The 16,653-nt window shown below is 46.0% G+C and overlaps 1 protein-coding gene across 2 annotated transcripts in view; it reads left to right on the forward strand.

The window, feature by feature from the left end:
- The window catches only part of CTIF (CBP80/20-dependent translation initiation factor), a 117,324-nt gene that overhangs the window by 8,869 nt on the left and 91,802 nt on the right, over nucleotides 1–16,653 (forward strand). For both annotated transcript variants that reach the window (XM_010016258.1, XM_010016259.1), the window contains exons 3-6: nucleotides 10,870–10,879; nucleotides 11,885–11,958; nucleotides 12,862–12,966; nucleotides 15,880–15,955. In XM_010016258.1, the coding sequence (XP_010014560.1) occupies nucleotides 10,870–10,879; nucleotides 11,885–11,958; nucleotides 12,862–12,966; nucleotides 15,880–15,955 (265 nt within the window). The remainder of the gene's footprint in view (nucleotides 1–10,869; nucleotides 10,880–11,884; nucleotides 11,959–12,861; nucleotides 12,967–15,879; nucleotides 15,956–16,653) is intronic.

Below are 16,653 nucleotides of genomic sequence, written 5' to 3' on the forward strand. Positions count from 1 at the left end.
CATTGCTGGGGACCACAGAGGCTTCTCCAGTTGATGGTCATGGTCATTGAATGTAGTATTACACGAAACTTAATCTCTTACGTCTCCTTAACTCAAAGAAGCACAGTGCTGTGCTAGTGCCAGAGCATTTCCAAGTAGGAGATGCTTCACTTTGTGTGAGCTCAGGCTGTAGGCAGAGGACATCTGACCTGCCTGCATATGGGGAGGTGTATTAGCTGTGGGGTGAGAGCAGAGCAGATCCACTTAAACCTTTCAGGTCCCTCTTTCATGTCTCTTGCCTGAACCTCAAAAAAACATTCTGATGATGAGAACTGAGCTTCCAACTATAGGAGGTCATGGCTGGAAAAGCTGCTACGTTGCCAAAGCGAAGGCAATATAGGATTGTGGCAGTGTGTGAGGGTGGTCTCTTGGGACAGTTTGGGGTTCTCCATCTCATTGACTTGCTTGTATCATAGCCCAGGGCCAGTTTGTACATTGAATTTGGCTGAGGTTGGCCACCATGCTGAAGACCTGTTGGGACAAGTGAGTGCTGGCAGATGCTGCCGTCGCTGTTGTCTCGTTTCCAGAAGAAAAAGAGAAAGTGAAAGACAGAGAGTTACTTTGAGGCATTGCCAGTGAATACAGGTTGGTGCAGCCCTGCCTGACAGAGGGAGAAATTAAACCTTTAAGTGGGTGACCTGCCCATGATCAAAGAGCAGCTCTGAGAAAACCAGTCACTTAATAGTTTTCTGCCTGTAATTGCTGGGTGATGCTCCCTCCATGTAGGGAATCCAGCCTCTTCAATTACAGTCAGAGAGGACTGCTGAGAAGGAAATCAAGTCCTTTAGCTAATACATAGTGTTTACTTTCTCTGGGACTTCTGTTTGGGATACACCTCCTGAAGCAGACAGCTACTTGTGTGTCTGAGGATCTGGAAGTGAAATGCTTCACTGCTTTGCTGCCTGATTTAGGAGGACTGTTGGTGCTTATTGAGGATGGAGGAAGGTGTCTTCTAGGCCTGGTATCACTAATGACTTGTGGGAGGACATCTCATCACCCTCAGATTCCGTTTGTGTAGAGAGGACAGGGTGATGCTGGTCTGCCCACTGAAGGGAGACCTTCTGACACTCTCTTTTTGTGAAACTTGCAGTAGTCACCTTTGAGGTCTCCATTCTTCTTCTAGATTTGGTTGAATAGTTCGACAAGTGCCTAAGTTCTTGGCAAGGAAGGGATGACATGAGCCATTTCCTCCAAGGCTTGGGCAAGGGCTGGCTGCTGGGATTCCACAGCACGTGTGAAGTTCTTGGTGCCATTCTGAGTGCTCTCAGTGCTCCTTCTCATCTTCATCCTGGTGTGTAAATGAGACGTCTAGCACATCCTTGGCTAACAGGTCTCTTCCAGTGTTGTTTGGAAAGAACACAACCAGACAGGCTTCATCTTTTCCTGAGGAGTCCAGAAGGGTCTTGTAGGCTTCACATCCTACTTCTAAGCCCATCAGGTCCTTTGGTCCTGAATTGTGGCATGGTAAAATCTTACTTTTCCTGGTGGGAAAAGAGCTCCAAGCAATGCTGTGCCTTTACCAAAGCAGCCTTTACCAAAGCAGCGATGAGGTACTGTACCATTCTGGAAACAGCTGGGGAAGATGGACATGGACCTGGGGAGGGAAGGAACAGATCCAAAGTAGTTGTTTTTTTCAGCACAATGTTTTTATAAGGAGAAGAGAGGACCTCAGGGGGACCTTAGAGCAGCTCCAGTGCCTAAAGGGGCTCCAGGAAACCTGGAGAGGGGCTTTGGACAAGGGATGGAGGGACAGGACAAGGGGAATGGCTTTAACCTGCCAGAGGGGAGACTGAGATGAGCTCTTGGGCAGAAGCTCTTCCCTGGGAGGGTGCTGAGGCGCTGGCACAGGGTGCCCAGAGAAGCTGTGGCTGCCCCATGCTTGACAGGGGGTTGGAACTGAATGAGCTTAAAGGACCTTCCAACACAAACCAGTCTGTGATTCTATGATAGTAAAATGTTCTGTTTTTTCTCATAGTTTTGTGCAGTGTATTGAGGAAAAAGAAGCTGGAAATTTGTAACTACTAAAATGTTTAGAGTGATCATTTGGGTTTATTTTTTTAAAAGATGCATTTTAAATTCCTGCAGTAATTAAACCATTATTTCCAAAGAAAAATTGGAGTGGTTGTTCTTGAATAGGTCTAGAAGAGCAGGGAGATACTTGGAGTCTGGTGTCAAAATTCTGCAGAACTGGAAGATTTAGCTGCAGCACAAAGTGGATGTGTGAAAACCTATGCATGCAAAAACCTCAAAAAGGACCTTTTACATGATGGCTGTCTTCTGTTCTGACCAGGATTAAGGCTCGAAGTTTGGAAGTTGTTTGAAGGACACCCCACAACTTGATCTAGGGAGCTCATTGTAGCTGCAGTGGTGAGACCGTTGTTGATACTGGGGGATATCTCAGAAGCTTTTGTGTCCCGAGAAGTCCTCTAGCTTTCTGTGGGTTTTCCTCTTTCTTTGGTCCACCTTTAGGCTCTGAACGCTGTACACTGAATACTGAGATTTTTACATACAGTTAAACATGAATCCCATCAGGAGTCCACTGATGTCTTTGGGACACTGAAAGCTTGTGGGATTGCCATGGTTGGTCTACACCTCTGTCAACACAGCCAGCTTCACCCGTACTTAACGTAACTGAGAGGAACCACCTAAGTGGTCACCACGTTTCCATTTCTTGCCTGGGCATTGGGGAAAATTATCTCCTTTTTCTGTGGATGGGATTTTCAGACTTGCACTGGAGCAGCAGAAAGTATTAACTCTTGAGCTGGAAAAGGGAATGGGATTAATTAGCTCATGCCTCAAAGAGCTTGCTGCGAAGGTGAAAATTGCAGTGTAAGTGAAACGTATGATTATTGCTAATTAAAATGCAAATGTTAGATTTGACAGCTAGCTTCCAAAGGAGGGTTGCTGGCAGTGTTAATGCACACAAGCCTCGCTGTTCCCAAGAGGGTACGGAGCTTACCCAGGCGTATTGGCATGGATGAGAGCAGCGGCTAGGAATCAGTCTCTGGAGGCGATTATGCTTCCCTCCAAGCCCCAGCGTGTGACTCAGAGGTCCCATCTCCTGCTGGTGAGTGTAGACCAGGAATAGTAGGTGGAGGAGCCCAAATAAGAGCTGGGAACAAGAGTCGAAGGGTTGTTTGGGGTGTTGGGAGAGATGAGGAGAGTCCTGGTCTTTTGAGGACACAGCTGAGAGTAACAGGGTTGGATGATGGGGAACTGGGTTGGCATGAGGCAAGGGAATGGGATGGAGAATTTTCTGCTATTACAACTGTTTCTTCAGCTTTTGCCAGAGCTGCAGACAAACCTCTTGCTGCTGAACTAACTTGGCAAGAGCACTGTGTGGGGCACACGTAGGTGGCCATGCTGCAGGATGGAGGGTGCGCAATGCCACGTCTCACCACCACGGAGCCTTCCTCTGCTTTCTGCTGGAGTCCAGCTGCCTCTATGGGATGAGGCTTTTATGGTGCTGATGGAGGGGTTTTGTTACCAGGTTGTTGTTTTTTAAGGAACAGTCCTTATCTGCATCCTCATGCCTGCTTCTCCAGCATCACCTGTGGGGTTGGAGTGAGCTTCCCTGCTTCTGCAGAAAGGTCTGCAGAGAGCATTCATTTTAGCACAAAAGGGCATATTTAGCACAAAAGAGCCACCAGAAAAGTCTGTGATGGTTTCTGCTGGACCTATTTCTGTTCTGGACGAGGGAACAATAAAAAGCTGTTTAGCAATTAGTCAGAAATTTAGGGAAAATGTTGGGCTCGGCTGTGCTGGCGAGTTTTAATATGGGTGTATTTAGGCCATAATTGATTGAACTGTTTCAGCTTCAACAGAAGTTTCATCAATTTTTAGTTCAATAATTGTTATTTTAAAAATAATTTGGTTTTAAATATAAACATTATTAGGGCATGGTAAAATTAGGGTCATACGGTTGGAAAGGACCATGAGATCATTTAGTTCCAACCCCCATAAGATGAAGAATGTGAACACGGGAAAGACCCCAGCCGTGATTTGGTGAAAGGGTACCTGTGATTTTTGTCTAACTGGTTCGTGCTGTATCTGCTGGATTGTCTCAGTGAGTTTGGGTGTTGATTCATGGTGGTACCAATCTCCCTGTTTCCCACAGGAGTTTTATTGTGGCCAGCCATGTTTCTGGAATTTGCATAACCTCAGGTTGTCTGCAGGTAACCACGACCAGAAGTTGGGTTAACTCAATATAATGTTTGCTTTCGGTGTGTCTTTTAAAGCGAAGGCTGCACTCACTGACCATGTCCCATTGTAGCATTTGTCACAGAAATTCTTCATACGTGGGTGAACAAGATGTTCAGTGCGTAGGGTACAGTAAACTGGTAATTAATCCTTCAAACATCTGGGTGGTGAAGCTTCTTTTCTCACAACCACCTTTTCAATTGGTGCGTCAAATGAGACATTTCTCACTTCTCAGGATGCCCGCGAGACTGGCTCTTCCCTAAGGCTTCCCAAAGTGGCCGCCTGCCCATGTCTCACAAGTGACATTGATCAAGTTGTTTGTTCCCTCTGTGCCGTTTTAACAACTCCCTTAACTATGCGCCAGTTGGTATTTCTCAGCCATCAGGAGATTCAAGTCACGGTGTGATGAACAGGGAAGAAGGTGCTTCTACTGTTGTTGTAACATGGTGGGAATAACCACAACGTCTCAAATTTAATCTATATACAACTTGAAAACTAGTTGATCTACTCTTTTGAAGTCAGTGGTTTTAGTCTCTAGCAATGTATTTGAGCTTGCTTGAGACTTGCTATGTCTGAGGATGGAGAACAGGCAGCTGGAGCAATGCAGAAACCAGTACTGATGTGTTTTGCTTCTGGTGTTGGGTAAATATTTATATTTCCCTGAGATCAGTGCTGGACCACTGGGTAGCATCACCTTAGGTAGCCTAGGGTCTGCTGTGCAGCTATCCCACTGCCCCATCCAACCCATGTGGCAGTGGTGGAGCTGGGACCGGATCTGTGCCCCCAAATAAGTGACCTGGTCTTGGCTGCTGTGTGCAAAGAGGAATTCACACTTTGCTTTGCTGGTGAGTCCTTTTAGCTCTTGAAGGCCAAGGTGGCTCTACCCTTGCCTTAGGCCAAGACAGTGTCCACAGGGACTCAGGTAGCCCCATGGGGATGTCTGAGACATGAGAATCCCTTTTGGAGCGTCAGCTCTCACACCAGTCCTGAAACACAGGCTCACCTTTGTAATCCCAGATATTCAGAGTACTTGGAAGAGGTGAATATTCTGCACGCTGTGATTTCGTGTGTTTTTAATGATCTCAGGTCACTTTAAAGGTCTTTCCCAAGCCTCTGAGCAAAGCTTTTGGAGCAATTACCCTGACAATACCCAGCTTTCTCCCCACACACCTTGTGGGATGTTTGGGTAGAAGGGGCTGGTCGGGTGAGTTAGTCTGGTTTTCAGATGATTCATCTTGCCCTGAGGGCTACTGGCTGAACAAGAAATCTGCAGGTTGCTTGACAACAGAACAAGTGTTAGGAGGATAAAGAAGAACATTGAGGACAGCTCCTGAACAGGGCAAAATAGGTTTTTGTGTAATGTGTCTCCTGGTGAACTCCATGTGTTTTCTGGTATACGAGTGGCTGGGCTCCAAGAGTGGGCTCAACAGAAGGAAAAACTGGCTGAGAAGTTGATTTGGGCTTGGGGGGTGAAATTAAGAAAAATAGAATAGGATAGAGGAGAACAGAATAGAACAGCACAGAACAGAATAAACCTATTGCAGTTGGAAATGACTTAAAATGATCATCTAGACCAACTGCCTGACCAATTCAGGGCTGACCAAAAGTTAAAGCATGTTGTTAAGCAGTTTTAAAGGATGTGGGTTGCTGCATATGCGTAAGTGATGCTCATAAAGATAGAGGAGGTAAGTGGTGTTGTTCCCCATGCATAGACTGGAGCACTAGAGCCAAATCTTATCTTCATTGAAGCCTCCCACAGTGTTATCCCTTTGCAGTATGCAAATAGACTATGTTAAAGGTCTTTGAGAAATCCCCCAAATCTGTGTGTCAGGCATGGGCATGGTTTTGCAGGTGTTAGCACGTGTGCTCTGCGAGCTGGAGCTCTCCTGGCTCACCAGGTCAGTGTGTTTTTGTGGGTGCAGGACACTGCCCTTGACTAAAGTGAGCTGTTGTTGTTTCCAGGAAGAGTGGGATCAGAGCAACAGTGGGAGCACAGGATCCCAGCCGGCGTCTGGCTCCAGGCAGGGGTCTGGATCCAGGCCTGGCAGCTGTGGGAGAAGCAGCCAGTGTAGGCAATCAACCAAGGTATACCTGGTAGCGACGTGCTGATGTCCTGCACTTGCTGTTTATCAGAGGCATCCTTCTAACAACATGTTTCATGTGTGTCTACACATAGGGTGTGAGTGCATGTCAATTATGAAGGACATCGCAAAGACCTACATAATTCACTCATAATGTGTGACTTGGCTGCTGAGGGCTGTAGCTGTCCTTCAGCCTCAGGCAGTTGAGGGTTGCTGAGTGCCTTAGTATTGGGAAAGAAGTCCCTAGTCAGCTGTTTTAGTGCAGAGAAAATTATTTTTTCTTCTTTATTTGAAATCTTGGAGTATTTTAATTTTGGGAAATTAAGAGATGTCTGTAATTATTTTTTGGCAAGTCTTCTTTAGAAGTTGATATATGAGTGGACACCACATAGGTGGTGTTCAGTGGTGATCTTCAGCCATCGGTAGGACTAGATGGGGAGTTACCTCCCTGCTCTGCAAAACCCTGTAAGGACTTGCCTTAGGTTTGGTTTTAGGTCCATTCCTTGAACTTAGACCAGGAACCTTTTCTGCATGTTTTAGTCAGCCTCTGCCCTCCTCTCTCCTCTTGGAGTTGCTCTGATTCTGCCCACATGAGCACTGGTTGTGCCAGAAGTGGAAGACGGGCTCTGGGAGATCTGAGGCCAGCAGTCAAAGTCCTGGTTCATGCACACATCTTATCCATCCTGGAGTACTTGAGGAAATAGCCTGTCCTTCCTCCTGAGCCATGCTTTGGTGGGAGAAGGACCCACAGAATGGCAGTGTTGCTGGGAAGTGATGGTCCTTTTGGCTGGGAACAAGACTCAACATAGCATTTTTTGAGCACGGATAGTACTGTCTTCCTGGAAATGTCTATGTTTTTCTCACGAAAACATGCAATTTTCACCAAGGAAACCTTCTACTGGAGTTTTTCAGACAGTTCAGTATCTTTTTGGTTTTCTACCAAAGTGCAGCCGAGGGTTGTGGGCAGCTGAGAAGCAGGAAGGTGGGGGAATCTCTTCACACATAGACCTGAAAAATGGTGAAGAAGTAACACATGACACAGGATAATCTCTGAATTTATACCACTGACCACTTGACTCATTCTACATTAATGCCAAGCACAGTGATGAGCTAACACTGTTGCAGTCGTGCAATGAAGAACATGATTCTGTATTGGTAGTGGTTTGCTGGAGGATGGTAATGAGGAGGAACAAGAGGAACCGGTGGGATGCGGAGCTGGGCTTTGAAAAGCTGCTGTGTACATGCAAATGCTGACACTGTGGGGAATGTGCTGAAGCTGTATGCATGGGTGATCAGTCAGAGTCCATCTGGACAACAGGGAGGGCCATCCCTTTGTTTGTGCAGGTTGGGTGGTGATGAGCAGAGATGATGTGTGCTCACAGGGGCTGGAGGACACAGATTATGGACGTGCATTTAAACCATACCACGTGTAGGATCTGCTTTACTGGATCCCTGGTCTGAGTACTGACGTTGTTCTTGTCTGTGTGTCTCCCAGCCATCATTCATAGTGGCTTCATCATATTTCAGCTGTACTAAACCCTTTGCCATGAAAATGATTATCTGAAGCTGAGGATTGGGTCATCGGGACCTTCATGTTAAAACTGCTTATGCTTATAATTGCAGTCCTGGGGGAACTGTTAGCAAGTCACTTCTTTTCTTAAATACATGCAATTAGGATTATTTTTTCTTTGTCCCCAGACTTGAGAATTGGCTTTTTTAAAGTCTTATTGTTACATCTTGGTACCATGCTGTGAGCATTTTACCAAACACCCTGCCGCGCAGGTTCACTTGGGCAGAAAGCATGCTCCCAGCCATGTGAGTCAAGACAGAAACCGGATATAAAGACAGATCATCCATCAGAAGACTGAAAGGATGTCTCGAGATGACTGTAGTGACTCATGATTTAATGACAAGGTGTGTTGTCATTTGGCCATGGTGCTGTCTTTATGGAGCCTGGCTAATGACTGGAGCGTCTCCAAGAGGTCATGGGGACATGGTGTAGGAGGACCAGGTTTGGATGGGAGCATCTAACCGCTGCCTAGATGCTTGCATCCATCTGACGTCCTGCACCATCTGAATCATCTCTGCTATTTCCTGGGATCTGCAATTTCCAGAGCTGACCTGCCTGTGCTCACAGTAAAGCACTGGTGAGCTGATGCACCAAGGAGGTGAGAGGCAGCTGAGTGGGACAGCTCATGCTGCATCCGCTTCCACTGCAGATTAAGAGGTGTCAAGGCTCTCCATCACATCCAAACAGATTTCAAGCCGAGTGTCAGAGGGATGTTCAGCCTGATGTTTTGTTTCAGGGCTCAAGAAGCTCTTCAGAAGTCCAGTGCTAGCTGAATTTGGGCAGCAGATTTAGGATGAAGCCTTTTGCATTAGGAGCCCACCTTATCTTAAATTTTTACTATTGTGCATCTTAATTGCTGGTTTGTCTCAGCCTCATTGCAATCGGTTATGAGTTCCCGAACTTCGTCCCTGAGCCCATATACTTTACTCTTAGGAAATCCTATTTTAGCTGGCTCGCTGACAGGTACATAAATACCCCGTGTCATAGGAAATGGAAAGAGAAATTGATTTGTCTGCAGGAAGAGGTATTTCTTCTTTTGATAATAGCTATGAAGACCTGTACATGTGTATTTTCATTATACTGCATGAGGATGCTTCTGAAGATTTATAAAACTCATTTCTCCCCTAGGTAGGAGAAAATTTTGCCTCAAATAAAAAACTCAGCTTCCATAATTGAGAATTTTATATATTTCTGGTAGTTTCTGCGCAGAGACGTGTTGACCTGCAGATCCCCAGAGGTTAAAACTGTAATCCATAGAGACCGCTTGGAGGAGACAAAAGAAGGAGCAGCATGGCTGTGTTTGGAGCGTCTGGTGTCTAAATTGGTTGTTGTGCTGGGAATGGCTGCAAAGCATGACCATCTGTATTGTGCACCGAAGATGCACGTCCTGCTCATTGGGAAGAGATTGATCGCTTTATGGGCAGATGGAGGTCTGGGGCTTCAGTAAGAAATGGTCAAATCTTTATGAGTTTTTAGTGTCTTGGTTGTTACTAATTGTGTTTGAAAATGGCAGAAAGGGAAGGTGTCGTGATTAAAGTCCAGCTTAAGGGTAATTCGGAACCACACAGCCGCTCGCTCACTTCCCCACTTCTGCTCCTGGAGGGATGGGGAGGAGAATTGAAGGAATGTAAATCCCATGGGTTGACGTAAGAACAGTCCGGTAACTAAGGTATAATACAAAACCACTACTGCTGCCACCAATAATAATGATGATAAGGGAAATAGCAAGGGCAGAGGATGTAAAACTAAAAGGGGAAAGGAAAAAACCAATAAATGTAAGTGATGCACAATGCAATTGCTCACCACCCGGCGACCGATACCCAGCCCGACCTGTTGGCAGATCCCCTCGTGTTGACCAACCAGGTGGCTTTTGCTAAGTGTGTATCCCAGTGTTTGAAAGTCCCTCCACCCATTGCTCTCAGTGTAGTTTTTAACAGCCCTTCTGGGTAACTCCCCCCAGTTCTATAGTGGGCATGACCTGCTGTGCTATGGAATACCCCTTTGGCTAGTTTGGGGCAGGGGGGCTCTGTCTGCTTTCCATTGTGTTTGAAAATGGCAGAAAGGGAAGGTGTCGTGATTAAAGTCCAGCTTAAGGGTAATTCGGAACCACACAGCCGCTCGCTCACTTCCCCACTTCTGCTCCTGGAGGGATGGGGAGGAGAATTGAAGGAATGTAAATCCCATGGGTTGACGTAAGAACAGTCCGGTAACTAAGGTATAATACAAAACCACTACTGCTGCCACCAATAATAATGATGATAAGGGAAATAGCAAGGGCAGAGGATGTAAAACTAAAAGGGGAAAGGAAAAAACCAATAAATGTAAGTGATGCACAATGCAATTGCTCACCACCCGGCGACCGATACCCAGCCCGACCTGTTGGCAGATCCCCTCGTGTTGACCAACCAGGTGGCTTTTGCTAAGTGTGTATCCCAGTGTTTGAAAGTCCCTCCACCCATTGCTCTCAGTGTAGTTTTTAACAGCCCTTCTGGGTAACTCCCCCCAGTTCTATAGTGGGCATGACCTGCTGTGCTATGGAATATCCCTTTGGCTAGTTCGGGTCAGGGGTCCTCTGTCTGCTTCCTCCCGGCTTCCCGTGCCCCTTCTCACTGGCAGAGCATGAGACTGAAAAGTCCTTTATCTGGGTAACCATTACTTAGCAATAGCTGAGCCAGGTTAGCACCTCATCAGTGTGTTGTCAGCACTGTTCCCAGACTAAAGTCAAAAACACAGCACTGCACCAGCTACTAAGAAGGAGAAAAATAACTGCTACAGCTGAACCCAGGACAGTAGGATGGGGAATATATGCAAGCCACCTTCTCCAGGACTTTTGATCAGAGCAGGGCCATTTGGGCTGAAATACTTTAATCTGAATGTGCAAGATTATGAATAATCTAAATATGTGTAAGAAATGTTGGGTGAAATTGATAATGTGGGATTCTCTATTTGTAATGCGTTTACGTGTCCATCCTCTGTCAGTCCGAGTCAAGTCTGATTTCTTGAATGGTTTGAAAGGCAAAATCCAACCTGCTTTGCTTCTTTGCCTGTAAAGGGTGGAGAGGGCAGCCCTCTTTCTGTAGGGAGGACTTGTAAGCTGATGGCTGTAAAGGGACTATGAAGGGAGACTGTAAGGTATTTGCTTTAGATGCTTTTGCTCTGAGTCACCAGTTTTGCCAAAAGCAGCTGCAGAGGTAAATTCAAGGTGATTCTCAGTTTGCTGGAGGTTTCTCATCATTCACTCATGATTATACCATGATGCTTTTGGTTCTCAGGGTAAGGAATCGTCACCTTAATGCTGGTGAGAATATTAGTACTTAAGTATTAGTACCTAAATACATGTTTATTGTAGTACGTGTGAACTCATTTGCTGGTGTGCATGTCAGAGGTGGAATGATGCAGGCTTCTGACATCCCTCTCCTGTTGTTAGACTGAGGAGAAGTCATGCCACCATGACTCCTTGAAGAAGTAGGGCAGCTTTCGCCATCGTTATTGGTGACAGCAGGCTCTGGTAGCTGCAGGTGAAGAGCATCTCCATTGTTGGAGATACTCAGAAGCCATCTGAATGTGGTCAGGAGGGTTGGACCAGATGAGCTTCAGAGGTCCCTTCCCGCATTAAGTGGTCTGTGGCTCTGAAGCTGAGCATCTTCATGGCTGGGATGCCAGCTGCCCACTGGACCTTGGTGCATCTTGGAGGTGTGTAGGAGGTGTGTAGAAGGCCAGGGCTGGAGTTAGAGCTGAGCCTACATGTTGTCTGCTCCATGTGTCCACAGCTTTGTGTCCCCAAGGCTGAAACAGTGCCACTTCTTGCCTACATGGCATATTTTTGCAGTGGAAGAGGGGACTTTGCGTTGCAGTGAGTGTGGATTCACATAGGGTAGAGGAGCCCACATGCAGAGCTGGGACACCTCCATGACTGGCGGTGGGAGAGACTGTGCTGTGGTCTGGATAACACCATGTGCCTTCTGTCGAGTAACCACCTTTCCCTCCCTCCTAGAATGGCAACAAGGACAGCAACCTTGACATGCTGGGCACAGACATCTGGGCTGCCAACACCTTTGACTCCTTCAGGTAAGCTGGTTTTAAAATGCTTTGAGAGATGGATTGTGCCCTCTCTTAGCCTTTGCCCACGTGTCTGTCCTGCCAGTACCCAGGCACCAGTGAGAACCCTGCTGGTACTCATGTCACTGCTCCTCCTCCCCATCCCCATTTAGCCCATGGCACTAAGCACAGTCAATCTACTTAAAGCATCCTACGTGCTCAGGAGAGGCCGCTGGATGAGTTTGCAGTCCAAACATCTGAAGCTGGTACTGATATGATTAGTTGTAATCATCTGAGACTTGAAAGCAGCTCTGAGCTACTACTCGAGGATTTTACCCTTCCATTAATTGGAGGTGCAATCATGCGTTGGCTTCACAGCTGCTGGGAAGAGCTCTTCATCTGCCACTTCAGCATGGGGAAAGTGGTGAAATATGATTTCTGTTCAGTTTTATGCATCTCCCTGTGCATGGAGCAGTGCAAGAGTCTGCAGGGGTTGAGTTCCCACCTTGCTTCAGTTCACTTGCTTGAGTTCCCTTGCATCAGGCCGTTGGAGCAGACAGGCTGTGTAGGACCAGAGAGAGCATCTCCACTGCATGGGCCAGACCATTATTTGTTGTGATCATATAGAGAACAAGTATAGCTTGCAGGGTCTGTGCTGCATCATGCTGCGTCATACATCAAAACTAGGTGTTCAGTGCAAGCAACAGGAGCTCTGCACCTCCAAAAAACCCCAGAAGAGATGTAAAGAAACGTGATGCAGCAGTGTGAAAGTTGGAGGCATCCATGTTCTCTGCAGCACAGGGAGTGGTGCTTCCAGAAGTACCAGCTTTCCTCATTTGCAGGCTCCGATGTGCCCTCTGCTTTTCAGCTCTGTCGTGTTTAATTAGTAGCGGACTTTCTTTCCTTGTTTTTTTCCCTGTTTTTCTCTCCTAGTGGTGCGACGTGGGACTTGCAGCCTGAAAAACTAGATTTCACCCAATTTCACAGGAAGCTGCGAAACACCTCCAAACACCCGTTGCCTCACATAGACAGAGAAGGGTGAGTGCCGTGCGTGCGATACCATGCTCCCCAGCAAGGTCTTTAACTTCTCCTTTGCTGTAGGAACACTGGTTTGGTGGCATGGCTCATGTGGAGGACATGGGGAAGAGGTGCTGGACCATGTGAGGGGTTTGAGGATGCCAAAATCAGTGTGTCTGTCTCTTCTATCATCCAGTTCAGGGCTGGAGCAGAGTTGCACGCTTTATTTTACGTTTCTTGGTAGAATTGAGTCTTTACTATGCTGGATACAAGTCTTCTAGATGCAAGACTTGTAGATCTAAGCATCTCTGAATATTGGAGGAAAGATCCTGGCTTAGTGCTGATCCTGGTTACTGTTCCCACAAGTGTTAGGGCTTCTGCTGTTTTCCCCTACAAGAATTCAGGTAAGGAGAGAACATTGATGTGATCTGTGTGGATCCAAGTGTTCATCCTTCATCTGCTCCTTTTAGCCATAAAACTGTGAAAACATTAAACAGCTCCTTTTGGTGGTGACAGCCTCCAGGGGCTTCCACAGTGTTGCTGGATTCCCCTTTGGTTGTTAGCTGTTCAAGCCAAATAAATGCATACTAGCACCAAGTGGATAGCTGATGTTGTTTAGATGGACATCACCATTTCTCTGCAGATTGAGAAACAATCATAGTTTGGGTTTTCCTCTCCTTATCAGCGCATAGAGGAAGGACATGTTTTAGACATATTTTAGACCAGAACAGATCTAAAAGATGGGGTTGAGAAGATTTCAGGTGACATCTCATTGCCATGTTGTATGGAGGGATAGGAATCCTCTCTCAGAGTTGGTTTTGCCAAAGTACAGGCCAATACCATGTGCAAGTCTTGTCCAAATGATGTGCAAGTAACTCCAGGCTAGCAATCCCACTCCAGCCCGGATTCAGCATCTCTATTTACAGGTGTATAAACAGCAATTTTCAGAATATTTCAGACAATATAACCCTTGATTTCTGAGTAAGTGCCTTAGTCATGTTTATTCCTATTTCTACAGATGGCTTTGAAAAATGAGATGAAGCGCCCTCTATAGAATAAGATATAATGTGCTCCGTGGGGATTGCACTTGCCAGATGATCCTACCAGCGACATCTGCTGTGTATAGGGAGGAAGCAACAGGCTCTGCTTTATGGTCTGCCTGCGGTTCTTGGTGTACTGTGACTGCCCAGGGTGCAAACAGGTAGAGAAAGCAGTATGGAGGCGAGATAGTAAATCACTCCTAAATACTACAGCTGTAAAAAAGGAGTAGGAATTAATGTATATGCAGGAAAGTTAAACGGATGCTGTCAGCACAAGCAGCGCATCTCCCAAAATGCAAATCATACAGATAACCTGCACTGAGTTTGGTGGTATGCTGAATAATCCAAGTGGAGTGGTTAAGGAAAACCAGGGAACTGTACTTCATTTCTGACATGGATTTGTCCACCTTTACATTCCAGCGTTAGCTCTTGCTGTGCTTTTACTCTTCCAGTTCAAACAACCTTTTGTAGCTGCCACTTTCTCTTCATTCCAGGTATCTGTCAAGCCCATACATAGGATCACAGAACAGTTTGGGCCGGAAAGGACCTTAAGATCATCCAGTTCCAACCCCCTGCCATGGGCAGGAACTCACACTAGACTGTGTCGCCTAAGGCTCTGTCCAGCCTGGCCTTGGCATCACTGTAGTTTCTCTACCATCTCTTTGAAACATGACTGCCAGAGCTGCCTAGAGTCCTGTGCTTGAGGCTCAGCCCTGCTGCCTCTAGAGGAAAGCTGCCTTCATCCCCCCAATCCCTGCCTCCTCATCCCCTGCCTCATACATATATAAATATACCTATTTTTCACATAAATATATTTTTAATATATATAAACACACACTGTATTTTTGCCTTTGTAAATCAAAGTCACTGTTTCACCTATGAGGGAAAGTCAGTTGTCGAACACCTCTTATTTCCCATAAATCAATTAGCATGTTAATTAAATTCAGTGTTTCCATTCAGCTTGCTTCTTTTTTTCTTGAGCCTGGTGCTTTAACACATGCCATTTTTCCAGATTCCCCCTTTCCTCTCACTGTTTGCTGTAATTCCACCAAGATCTATTGTTCTCTCACTTACAGGCGATGATTACCTGGGTCTGCTACTATAAGAATTTCTTTCTGGTACATGGTGTTTAACAATATCTTGTCACTAATTGACAAAAAAACAAATCATCATCCTTGCATAATAAACAGAGATTGCCTCAATTGTTTATAGATGCAGAAGGAACATACTTACTGACCATTTTTTTTCTTCTGTGTCATTACAAACTTTCTGCATCCATCCAGTAATTATCATTGGATTGTTTTCTTTTCTTTTCTTGCTACAAGAAGGTCTTTCAGCTGCCAGCTACGTGTTTGGTCTGTCAGTGCTTGACTTCCCACCCCAATATTTTGCCTTTCAAATTGTGTGTTTGTATTTATAACGATTGCTGTTTGCTGTCTTGAGATGTATGTTTGTGCTTGTTTGAGGACACCTTTCTCAGCAGGGAAACTGGAGCTCCTGCAGAGGAGGAAGCATTTTTCCTTCCATTTTTGTGTCCGTATTTGTTTTTTTTCAGGTGGGCTGTGCTTTCTATTTTGCTTGGTCTGGGAATTGAATCACCCAACGCTACTGCTCAGGACTGCCTTTGGTTTTCTCACTGCTAACAAGAGCATTTGAATGCCATGGCGGATGGTGCAGGGAGAAAGGACTGAGAAAAGCATTTAATTTTGTATTAACAGCTTTGTGCCCATGTGGGAGTGTTTTGGAGGCACAGCATACTCGCTTCAGAGAGCCTCTTTGTTTACATGAGGGTCCTTTGCAGAAAGAACTAATCTTCCCCATGTGCCTTAATAGAAAATTAACTTTGGCTCCAGTGAGGTTTCACATGGTTTTGTTTGTTTTCTTCTTCCTCCAGGCTTGGAAAAGGGAAATACGAGGATGGAGACAGCATCAACTTGAACGACATAGAGAAAGTCCTTCCAGTGTGGCAGGTAGGTGATGAAGACATCTCCTGCCTGTGGTGCAGTGGAGACCAGCAGCTCTCTGCCTTACCTTTCCTTAGGAAACCCTCCACAAAAATGGGAAGGCTGCTGGTCTGGATGTGCTGACTATGGTCCTTTGGGGTTTGTGACGGAGAATTATGCCTGTGGTGTCAGCAAGCCTTGCTGTGAGCCTTAGTGCTGAGCAAGGGCACTTACCATGTAGACTTGGTTGGGAGGTAAAAAGTTGAGGTCAATATATGTATACGCATATATATATATATACATATACACGTACACAGGGCTCACTTATTTTAGGAAAGGAGATTCTGAAAAGCATCTACCCTCTTGACAGCTGCAAAAGAAATTGCTGCCAGGAAGCCAGAAGTGCCGTTGTGCTGACCCAGGTGTTTCCTCTGCGGGGTGTGCATGTGTTTATTTGCAGTGCTCATCCACTCATATGTTTTCTTCAGCCTCTTCCTTCTTCACATCTCTCGTTACAGCCCAGCTTCAGTAGTTCTGGTTAAATGACCTTTGATGCTCGGTGATGGGGAATGGCAGGGTGAGACCCTCAGTTAAAAAGTCCAATTGAATAGGTCAATATGTCAGCATCGTGTAATTTTCTGGTTTCCAGAGCCCTTAAAGGAGCTGAGTGTCCTGGGCTGGGCAAGTTTCTGAGGATACGTAGAGTGTTTCTGCTCAAGTGTCCT

Source organism: Nestor notabilis, unplaced genomic scaffold (assembly GCF_000696875.1).
Source record: "Nestor notabilis isolate BGI_N333 unplaced genomic scaffold, ASM69687v1 scaffold316, whole genome shotgun sequence".
Classification (NCBI taxonomy): domain Eukaryota; kingdom Metazoa; phylum Chordata; class Aves; order Psittaciformes; family Psittacidae; genus Nestor; species Nestor notabilis.